General features: G+C 36.5%; 1 protein-coding gene across 1 annotated transcript in view; it reads left to right on the top strand.

Annotated features, from left to right (window-relative positions):
• LOC116725864 (leucine-rich repeat-containing protein 7-like) overlaps window positions 1-11,793 on the top strand; it is a 44,764-nt gene extending 32,971 nt beyond the window's left edge. Inside the window, exons 2-4 of the mRNA XM_032572262.1 lie at window positions 6,002-6,204; window positions 10,293-10,410; window positions 11,711-11,793. Of these exons, the coding sequence (XP_032428153.1) occupies window positions 6,002-6,204; window positions 10,293-10,410; window positions 11,711-11,793 (404 nt within the window). The remainder of the gene's footprint in view (window positions 1-6,001; window positions 6,205-10,292; window positions 10,411-11,710) is intronic.
• The last annotated feature ends 294 nt before the right edge of the window (window positions 11,794-12,087 follow it).

Genomic DNA, 12,087 nt, shown 5'->3' with positions numbered 1-12,087 from the left:
ATTTACTTGTTAAAGAAGCTTTTGATTTAATTCCAGCCTCTGTTTTTATTGGTACAAACTTTCCAGCATTTAAATATTTTATTGTTTCATCTGATTTTTTCTAATAATTGTCTGAAAAATGCTAAAAAATATGTATGCAGTAGCACAATAAGGACAATAATCATTCACAAAATGCACCGTTACTCTTGCTTGTAATATTTTTTCTTGTAGAACTGAAGAAACTTCAACAAATCCCCTCACCACAGAAACGGAGTAACAGAAAACTTTGGCAGCTTTTGAACCATAATAGCTAAATATGTTAGCATAGCTTGATAACAGTTGATGCTAAATTATTTATCGCTTCAAGCCATCCAAAGCAGAAGCATCCCAAACTTTTATCCCGCTTTAGAAGCTGAAGTCTGAGAAACAGTTTGACCAATTTTAGTGTTTCATGTATTTGTTCATTCATGCTTTTGACCATAATTGATTGCCATATTTTAGGTGCAGGTAGCTGTCAGCTGCTCTGCTTTCTGTGGCGTCGGCTCCTTGTTATTTTTAGACGCGGTGCTTTGAGGGTCATTGAGTTTTTACAGACGTTGCCACCTGGAGCCTCTCTGCCTGCCGAAGCGAACCAGCTGCGCGTGTGAAAACACTCGGATCCTGGTTCACTCGCACTGGGTTTTGATTCCATGAGGAAAAAATATTTCTCTTAAAAAAGCAAAAGACATTCCAGCTCATCCTTCATGACAGATGTGTCTTCTTCTGTTTTGTTTTTGCATGGATTGGGCCATGAATTTGTCTTCAGCCAAAACTACTTTTACTGACATTGTGTTAGCACATAAACCTAACCTATGGAAGAGGATTAGGGCCAAGGAGAAAAAGAAAATAATAATTCTGACTATTGTGACTTTAATCTCAGAATTCTTACTTAAATTTTTCAGAATCGAAGTCAGAATTTTGAGATCAAAGGTAGAATTCTGATAAAAATTTACAGAATTCTGAATTTATCGTCAGGATTCTGAGAACGTCTAAATTCCGACAATAGGAAAGTTGGATTTCTGAGGAAAGAAAAGTAAGAATTTTGAGATTAAAGTCAGAATTTTGAGATCAGAGGCAGAGTTCTGAGAAAGCTGGTCAGAATTCTGAGAAAGTCAGAATTCCAACAACAGGAATGTTGGACTTTTGAGGGAAAAAAAGTAGAAATTCTGAGATTTAAGTGAGAATTTTGAGATTAAAGTCAGAATTTTGTAATCAAAGGCAGAATTCTGAGAAATTTTGAAATTATCATCAGAATTCTGCCAAAAAAGTAAGGATTTTGAGATCAAAGCCAGAATTCTCAAAAAATAGTCTGAATTTTTAGGAAAAATTTTCCGGAATTCTGAAATAAACATCATAATTCTCAGAAAAAAACCCCCAGAAATAAATCAGATTTTTTTTCCCCCAGTGGCCCTAATCCTCTTCTGTACTAACCAGATCTTATCTGAAGAAAACTTTGTAATAAAATTTTATGTTGTATGATAACGTGCTAGCACAACTGTTCATGGTCCTGAAGCAGTTCACATATGTAATTTTCTAAATTGCGCTACATGAAACAAACCTGCATACATCAGTAGAGTCACTTTGACTCAGCGGTGTTAAAATTAGTAATTAGAGATCTGACAGGAGATAAGGGTAGGAGTGGGTGAGTAACGACTGGCTTGCAGCGATTTCCAAACTAATAAAAATCATCACACATCTGCATTACGGAGCATTTCTCTCACCGATGTCTATCTGGGCACTTGTCTATTTGTCAACTGGTTTATCCACTCAGTGTTACCAGACAGAACAAACTAACTGCATGTCACACCTATTCATCCATTTCTCATTGGATTTTCATTTTTATCCTCGCTGTCACTGTCACAAGAAATCATAAAGTAAGTGAGCTTGTGTGCCTGGATGTCTCTTGTTCTCTCAGAGTCGTGGGGGTGTGTGTGTGTGTGTGTGATGGTTTAATTGTGAGTGATTGCAGGAGCCCGGCTCAGCTCTGATTCAGGTGCTATAAAAGCGTCTGGTGTAGCCGGCTCTACTCTAAGCGCAACCGAATGTGGAGCGGTCGCCCACTGAGTGAGCGCTCCTGTTTTATGACAGAGAGAGTGAATAAAAATACACCCGGCTCCTGGGAGACGGTCTCCATGGCAGCAGTTACTGTGGCAACAACAGGGCCGCACGTGAAGCGGTGGCTGTCATGGCGCTCAGGGGAATTCACCCTGTCAGGCTGCTGGAGGACAGAACACACACACGGAGAGAGAGAGAGAAAAAGGAGTATTTGTTTTTAAAAACAAAGATAAGAGTGAAAGATCACTAGAGGTGACGAACAGGAAGTACACAAATGTCAAAATGCTAACTGCTAACTCGCTTTTGTTGAGTTTTTTTCTCAATATTCTGCCTTTGAGCTCAAGATTGTGACTTTAAATTAATTCAGTTTTCTATATTAGTTACAGTTTATTTGTAATCTAACTTGTATTTACAGAATCACCCAAAATATTAGGCTTGTTTTCCTTTTACTTGAGTAATTTTATTATGAAGTTTCTCTACTCTTACTTGAGTGAAATTTCTGGATTTTCTACCCACTGAGTGAGAAACAAACATGTTTTAACCAAAAGATTCACCAGACACAGACACACCTGCAGTTTTTGTTAAAGTTTATAAGTTTTTTATTGAAAGAAACGGAATTGTAAAATTTTCTTTTGCTTTATTTTGTTATTTTTTGTTACTTATATGAATTATTGTGATTTTGGTCCTTAAATTACCTAAATTTCCACTTTACATTTTGTTCCGTCTGATGATGTCATTGTTAAACATTAAATGATTGATAATTTGATCAGTTACTCAGTACTTGTGTAGACGTTTTACCAAATACTTTTTTACTTGAGTCATTTCTTGGTTGGCTGCTTTTTACCTTTACTTGAGTAAAAATACGTCGAAGAAGTTCTACCTTTACTTGAGGTTTTGGGTTCTCTGCTCCTCCAATAAAAAGCCTTTGGTTCACACAGGAAGTTCTTCTCTGTTGCAGTTACTAGAGTTTTGACATCAGGGTTTGGACTTGGCCATTGTTGAGCTGTTCTGTTGTTTCATTTTTTCCTCCAGCAGCTGCTGCTTTTCTGTCAGGATCGGCTTTGTTCTCTGTCAAATATTCCTGAGGGCGAATGTGATGCTGCATTGCTGCTCCTTCAGTTTTACCTTCGGTCTCTCTGTCCTCTCTGATGATTGTCCTACTTGCCTATTTTCTGTCTTTGTTGCCCTGTATGTTCTTAATAAGTCCCTCTTTTTGTTGAATTAGAAACATTATTAAGCAGAAAATGATAAGATTTTCCCTGTTATGCCATAAGTTGCCATTTATTTGCAGTGCATGACATATAAGACAAAAAAGCCTTGTATTAATGTTTAGCTGCATTCAGACACTATCTGTGTTTCCATTACAAACGTGCTCAAAACTTTGTAAATATTCTCCTAATGTTGAAAAAAAACAAAATTTTGTAATTGCAGTGTTTACATAAAACAAGTAACCCAATTATTCATGCCATTTACAATCCTTCTGCTACTTCCTGACGTCGTCTTCTTCATGGTTTGCGCCAGTGGCAACATGTGACTTCTGTGATGCAACAAAGTGTTTTCATTGCAGCTTTTGAAGATTTAGTTGCTTGTTTTAAGTCAATAATACCTTAAATTTGATGAAAAAGTACTTGCTCCATTGTCAGATAAATTCACTTATAACATGTGAAAGATATTTTGCTGTAACTGAATTCATCTGCCAGTGGAACTAGAACTTTGTCTACAATTTTAAGGAATTATTGCGTCCTATATCTTGCTGAAAAAATTGCATGTTAATTAGTCTTGTCTTATTTAACGTGTACTGAGATATTTGCACTAAAAACTAGACAAAAAATATTTGGTAAGATTTTATGTTATGGATTTCACCTGTAATGTAATTTCAGCAAATGCTTTATAGAATATAAGTGATCAAACAAGCATCATGAAGGTAAATAAACTAGAGATAGGCGGATCACTAAATTATCAAAATTATTGACAAACTAATTAAACTAAAACTTGAATGAAAACAAGCTCATATTTCTTGCTGAAAGTTTATTGTAAGTTAATTTTGTCGTATTTAAATTTAGCTAAGTTATTTGTACTGAAAACTAGAGAAAAATACTTGGTAATATTTTTAGCAGACGGTCCAGCAAGCCAACAGTTTCCACGTTTATCAAAGCAGTAAATCTCCGGGTTCAACGCCGACACTGACAGTGATTGCAGTTAAGGAAGAAGTCGGGTTGCATCTTCTTCTTTTGCCCCCATGACTCCTTCTTCTTCACATCTGATGATCAAAAAACAAAATCACGGCGGCATTTGGACATGATTTGACCACTGTTCTTTTCAAAAGATCCGGCATTAAAGCCGTTTGGGTTTCGTGAACGTTTTGGGCGTGAAGCGATAAATCTTGGTGATGAATCCCCACTGGAGGTTGTTAATATGCACGCTTAGCCTACTTCTGCCATTCAGCCAGCAGCTTTTCAAACACAGTTGTGGAACAGAGTGATGTTGTCACAGAATCACAAAAGATCTATTTTAATTATATCTCTGGTGTAATTATACGGCTTGTTACATGAAAAGAGCGATTGTGTGCGTCTGTCGAGGAGTCGAGCCTCAGCCTGCTTTGAGCCGGGTAACTGCTGGTTTACGGCGGTTTGCTCCGTCATGCATCTGTTTCCCAGTTTTACACCTCATTTCAGGCTCTCTCAAATACAGTTTGATTTCACATTTGTGCCCTGAAGGTTGAGTTCACTTTGTTTCCTCTGTTAAAGCTGCAGTGAGTACGTATTTATTAAAACTGTCACCATGTTGTGATAAAAGGGTGTGAGAAAGACAATCTTTGAAAAAACCCAAGCTGCAGTTTGCTAAAATGCAATGTTCTCAATAAAGGAGGAAGGTCTCAACACTGTCAATCATGCTTGTGTATGCACTGCTCAGTGTATTAATGGTGGAGAAACAACTTACTCTTCCAGGAAAACATCATCAGTGGCTATGCTATCTTGCGTAAGCATTCATAGCAGGTTATATTGTGATGAGCCAGCTGTAGCTTAGCAAAGAATAAGCGAGAGGGTGAGCGTGAGAGTGATTGACAGCGCTAAGATCTGCCTCCTGTCTCCGATTGGTTATTTCTAGTTAGTATTTGGAGACCATTAACTAGAGCTTGATTTTTTTTCACAGATTTTCCATCTCATGCTATATTATCACAACAAAGTGACAGTTTAAACAAATATGTAACAAATCTGTTTTTTATTAAAGTTATATACTGCAGCTTTAAAGAAAATGGCCACATTTTTGCTGTGTGTCGCTCAAGTCTTGTGTCCTGTTCCTGTTGTTACACTGGCTCAAACTTTAAAAAAAAAAAAAGAAGTATTTGGGGGGAGGTTATACTAAAAACGTCATAAAAATACTTGTCCTGTTAGAACCAGAGCAGTTAAAAAAAATTTTAAAGTACTTGTCGCACTGGCAGATTATTTCACCTGTAACAAAACATTGTTCCCACGTTATAAATGAAATAATCTGCCAGTGCAACTGGAACTTCTTCATCAATATTAAGAAATTATTTATTTAAAACAATCTCTTAAATTTTGCTGAAAAATTACTTGTAAATTAGTTTTGTCGTTTTTCAAGTGCACTAAGATGTTTCTTTTACAAACTAAACCAAAATTACTTGGTAAGATTTTGTGTTTTTGCAGTGTACTGTTACTAAGAGCCAATCCCAGATTATTATAACCAAGAAAGAGTCCCAATGTCATTGTTGTATTTTAATGGTAATATTTTTAATGTGAGAATTTGCACTGAATGAAAGATTAAAGATTTATTTTTAACACCTCAGTCTGAATTAATGCAACTCAAATATACATTATGGCTTTTATCACCAGCTCAATCTTTTTTATGATTATCTTTTGAAATAAATCTATAAAATTAAACATCTCCCATCTCTTGTTTTTTGCAGTGCAGTGTCTGGAGATGACCACCAAACGGAAGCTGATTGGCCGGCTGGTGCCGTGCCGCTGTTTCCGTGGTGAAGAGGAAGTGATCTCAGTGCTGGACTACTCTCACTGCAGCCTTCAGCAGGTCCCAAAGGAAATATTCAGTTTCGAGAGAACCTTAGAGGAACTCTACCTGGACGCCAACCAGATCGAAGAACTACCCAAGGTGAGCACCTGTTCACCTGGTTTTGCTCCAATTTCTGTTTCTCAATCTAAAACCATTTCGTATAAAGTCCTGTTAAATTCATCTTGCAAGTAGCAGCTTTTATCTTGATTAGTGGTGGAACTCTGTGGGTATTTCTAATCAAATTAATGTAATTGATTTATTGCATTTACCATATTGTTCGGACTATAAGCCGCTACTTTCCCCCCACGCTTAGAACCATGCGTCTTATAGCCCGGTGCGGCTTTTCTGTGGATTTTTCTTCAACCGCCAGGGGGCTCTCTAGCAGGAAGTGAATCATTGGAAGTCAAAATTGAAAATCAAAGAAGAAAGTGCTAATTTTCCTGTAGAACAAGCACATGCTAGCAGCAGGCACGACTGATAAATGTTTTCAAACTCATACCTGCTCACCATGGAAACCACACGAAGACGTTCATATGATCCCGCTTTTAAGTTGAAGGCTCTCGATCTGGCAGCAGGAGGGCTGAGTCCTTAATATATCCAGCTGATTTATTAAGGATGCAGTGGAAAACCGAGAGCGGCGGAGATACCAACGGCTTATAGCCCGGTAGGGCTTTTGTTTTTTAATTGTAGATGCGGCTTATAGTAATGTGGGCTCTATCGTCCGGAAAATACGGTAATCATATTTTAATTGGAAATCAAATATGATTTCAACATAAGCTACATGTTGAATTCTGAAACCCATTTGTGCTGCTGAATTATTTAGGTTATTCAACCATCAGATTGGTGTAAAATTACATTATACTGATTCATTTTATAAGTGTTTCAGGTACTTTTTTTCTAAGAATTTTGAGTTTCTTATGTTTTTTTTTCTCAGAATAATGTTTTTTCAGAATTCTGACTTTTATCACAGAATTTTTACTTTAATCTCAGATTGTGAGTTTTGGTCTCACATTCTGAGTTAAGAGTCATAATTGTGAGAAGAAAAAAAAAGTAAATTTTGAGTTACGTGTCAGAATTCTGAAAATAGTCTCAATTCTCAGAAAAAGAATCAGATTTTTATTCTGAGAATAAAGTCAGAATATTTTTTTCTCAAACCTTTCCCGTGGTTCAGATAAAAACCCGCTTATGGTTGAGAATCCTCCTTTTTTCAGCTCCTTTGGTTCTCAGTTGGAATAATTGGTGGTGTTGGTATCCTGTTCATCTGCGATGGAAGGATGGAGGGTTTTCTGTCCCGACCCACTTGGAGGAAACCCCAAAGCAGAGGCAGAAAATACTTTAGGGACTGTTTATCCCATGTGGTTTGAGAAATGAGCCGAAAAGTGTAGCTGGGGAGGAGAGAAGATGGTTTCCTCTCCTGGATTTCTGTACAACTTGGTTAGATATTCATGCGTTTGAAAAGTCAAGTTAAAGTATTCACCTAAATGGGAATCTGTAACAAGACTTAAGACAGCTCAGTGACCATTCAGTCTGAGAAAAGAAATTTCACATTCTAATCAAAATGTGTCTGTGCTGCAGATGTTTCACTTGTAAAAAAAATATATATATATTAACATTTCCTTCCACTTGTTTTGCTTTCGCCGCAAAAGCGAAATCTTTCCAAGTGTGTTTGTTCTAGTGCAAATATCTTGGTACACTTGAAATAAGGCAACGCGTACTTACAAGTAACTTTTCAGCAAGACAGAGGAGCTTGTGTCGAGTCAGTAATTCCATAAAATTGACGAAAAAGAATAGTTATGGAAATATGTCTTGTTATAAGTGAATAGAGCAAAGCGTCTTTTGATCATTGTTAAGGAATTATTGACTTAAAACAAGCCTGTAGCTCTCTGAAAAGTTTCAGAGATATCCCTTCTAATATCTCAAGGAGAATTAAAGGTGCTGTTTATAAGCGGGCTGTCACATGTATTGGTATTCTGTCCTGGTTTAAATGACAAAGATGGTGAATTGGATTTCTAAATTTAGCCTGCTTGGATGGAGACCAACTAATAGGTCTTTGTGAGAGGCAGGCCAAACGTGCATTTAACTGAATAAATAAAGAGTCTGCTCGGCCGTGACAACGTGTGCCAAGATTGTGTTTAGCTGCTGATTGATGGGCCTTTATAAGTGAGTTGGACAGACCTTTTCATGTGTTTGAGTATGGCCCGGTGTGAGCCATCATTTTCACTTATTTCAGTTGCTGAAGAGCTGAATGTGACTGTGGCAATGCTGCTAAGATTTGGACAAATAAAATCAATACAGACGTTTGATTTGTCCACGACTTCAACCAATATATTTACTATTTAAAGGGGGAGTATTATGGAAAATCAAAATTTTTGAGCTTTACATCATGTGATAATGTGATTCCTTCATCAAATGCATGCATGTTTGAGAAATCCTTTAGCAACAGTAGCAACCGTTAATCTGTGCAAAACACCTGAGGGATCCTCCTTCAGACTAGCCAGCAGCAATTAGCAAACACCTGGTGGAACCGTACATCCGCTGAGCTCGTTATACGAGCTACTTCTCAGAGAAACGCTGGGGAAAATGTTGATAGAGGGTTAACAGAGGAGCCATGTTGTGATGACTTCCTGAAGGCGGAGTTTCAGAAAGAACAGAAGCTTCTTAAAGAGACAGAGGCTCAATTGTAAGGCTTTAAATTACAGAGTCAAATTTCTTATGTCATATTTGGTTTATTTTCATAAGGTGACAAGGTGACATAGTTACTTGATTGTGCTATAAAATGTGATTTATCTATTTATTTATGTATTAATTTGTATATTTATTTATCTATTTATATATTTATTTATAAATGTATTTATTTATCAATTTGTTTATTTTCTGTAATTTCCTTAACTTTTCCATACACGAGTCAAAAAGAATACAAATACACCAAATGAACCAATTTCTTAAAATTTTGTTTCATTACAATAAATAAATTGACAGTGAAATTTAATAAGTGAATTAGATATTTTTTTTCTTACTGAATAAATGCACTTGCATTAAAAAAGTTTTTCCCCATTTATGCATCAGAACATTTCGTCAGTCCGGTTGGATGATAAAGGACTGTCATTATTTCCTTTAAATTTCAGTTCTGCTTTCTTCCTCAGTGATTTTGAGTGATTTGGGCATTTTTGCATAATATATGTAGATCTGCATATTGGTTTCACGTCTCTGGAAAATTGATTTTACATGCCGAAATCGTTGTATGGATTATAGTTTAGTGTAAATTCTGCTGGGAGTAACAAATTCAGAAAATCTATGAATTGCTGCAGTAAATTAAATTAAATTACCTTAAACTTGAAACAGTGGAGAGATGAGGAAAAAATGGAAAAACAACCAACCAAATGTTAAAATGACCAAAATCTGTTTGGTGGTTTAAAAGTCCCAGTTGAAATTTTGGTTTGTGCCTTTTAGTGAGACATTTCTTCACTTATTTTTAGGGAAATTGTTAAAGAATTCACCATAACATTTAGCCAATTTCTGATCTTTATATTTCTTTCTTTGAAGGAGTGAAAACTAATTTGTAGCAGCTCTCAAATATAAATTCTTCAGGCTTCCTGCAACACTTTGCAAAGTTTCTAGTAGGCTACTGAGAGATTCTACTACTGAGAGATCTTAATAAAATAAAATAAATAAAAAAGTGAGATTTGGTTTGAAAATATTTTTACAATATTTGAATTGGATTTATATTTGCTTTATTGCATTTTTAGCAACATTTTTTGATGACCTTCTTGTGAGAAATATTAGTTATGTCATTAGCAACTCGTATCTATTTGTGTTTTGTTATACTCAACATTTTAATATGATTACTTATGATTATTAGTCATTTTTCCCCTTTTCATGGTATTTAGAAAATTTAAACCCTCTAAAATTTTTATCTACGCTCTTTTCACCATTATGTATGCTGCATTTCCTCATACATAATACTGAATGCTGCTTCTTTTTATTACTCTTTTGTCCTCCAGGACAACTGTATGGGGAAAATTAAATCTGCATTATTTATGGGAAGAAGCAGCTAAACAGACCAGCTTATCCAAGCCTGCAGCAAACTTTCAGTACTCTGTCTGGTTATGTGGCGTTCTGTTTGATGTCTGTTTGACTTTTTCATGCGATTAAAATATTCTTTTGTTCTCCATTGTTTTCTCTCACAGCAACTCTTCCAGTGCCAGGCCCTAAAGAAGCTGAGTTTGCCTGATAACGACCTTTCCAATCTTCCCACCACCATCGCCAGCCTGGTTAACCTCAAAGAGTTAGACATTAGTAAAAACGGTAAGGTGCAAAAACAAATACGTTGGCTAAATTTACAAAACGATCTGTAGTTGTTATATTAACCTTCCAAACCTCTCAGGTCTTCTGCTTCTGGAACCAAACATGAAGAAACAGCATTTGTCTTCTATGCACCACAAATCTGGAACAAGCTTCCAGAAAACCTAAAAACTGCCGAAACACTGAGCTCCTTTAAATCTATACCTAAAAACCCACCTGTTTAGAGTTTCTTTTGAATCATAATAAATGAAACAATAATCACATTTTGAAGTGTATCGATGATTTTTGATGATGGCGCTCAACAAAATGTAATGTTTGCTACTAGCTTCACAATTGGTGGCTCTATGATGTTTTTGACTACTTTTTAAAGCACTTTGAATTGCCTTGCTGCTGAAATGTGCTATTGACCCCTTCCATGTTATTGTTTACATGCGGAAGTTTGGCGCATGCACAGAAATTTGGAGGGCAAAAAGACTAGACTTTTACTTGCGATAGAACGACTTTAACTAAATGAAACCCGGAGATGTAGGTACGACTAATTTAGTGCTATGCGCCACAGCAAAGGAAAAAGTAACGCAGAAAAACCGCTGAAGAACAACTCAAAACCACTTTTTTTCTCGCTCTCTGTGTCGACTACGCCACACACACACGGACTCGTTGCCATGGCAACTGACAACATTGCCACTTTATGTTTCAGGATTCAACACCAAAAAACACTCAAACACACAAAGAACAGAACATTCAGTACCTTACAGGTTTATGTTTTTAGGTTTGATGTTTGTTTTGCGATTATTAATAAGCAATATCTGTGGTAGATTACCTACCGCCGCTAATAGCTAAGCTAACACAGCGGTGGTTAATAAGCTAATTTAAACACCTGCTCTACTGATGATCTGTCAGAGTTGGTGTTTAGGTTTCCTGTTTTACTTTTGTAACTGAACCAAAACACACAGAATTCTGCAGCACATCTACATGTTAAGGTTCTCATAGTCATGCTAGCATAACCAGCCTACTTACCTCGCTCTCGCGGTTCTCTTTCTGACCTTATCTAGTTGTTGTAGTGTTGCAAAGCACTGCGTGCCTTTTAATTTTATATATCAGGCATGCATTTACATTTTAGAGCGTTGTATTGATAACTTAACAGCTGAAACCAATGCTAATCATCGTTAGCCTGCAGCTTTTTGCCTTCCAGCAGGGAGATTGGGGCGGGATCTTGGATGCATGACATCACACTGCAACGGGTCTATACAAATAAACTTGATTTATTGATTGGAGCTTGATATTTATGATTCACTCCCAACAGGAATCCAGGAGTTTCCAGATAATATAAAATGCTGTAAAGGCCTGTCTGTGGTAGAAGCCAGCGTCAACCCCATTACCAAGTAAGATCCGAATACTTTCTGTCTCTACAAACCTGAATCTTTCTCTTTATCCTGGTTTGACTGAAACAACTGCAGCTTATTGTAATGCTTCTACTTAGCAGCTTGGGGGAAGTCTTGCTAAATAACTCAGAAGTATCTTTAAAATAAGTTTCTTTAACTTCCTGACGGAAAAAATGTTTCTTTAAATCTTGTAGACATAAAATCTGTACACTTATAGCCTCGATATTGAAGTATGGATCCGCCTCAGGGTTAACAAAGTACAAAGTTTTTAAAAGCGCCCTAAAAAACTACAATGTCT

Source organism: Xiphophorus hellerii, chromosome 9 (genome assembly GCF_003331165.1).
Source record: "Xiphophorus hellerii strain 12219 chromosome 9, Xiphophorus_hellerii-4.1, whole genome shotgun sequence".
Taxonomy (NCBI): domain Eukaryota; kingdom Metazoa; phylum Chordata; class Actinopteri; order Cyprinodontiformes; family Poeciliidae; genus Xiphophorus; species Xiphophorus hellerii.
Note: the sequence above shows the minus strand (reverse complement) of the source record. Positions and strands in the feature narration are given on the sequence as shown.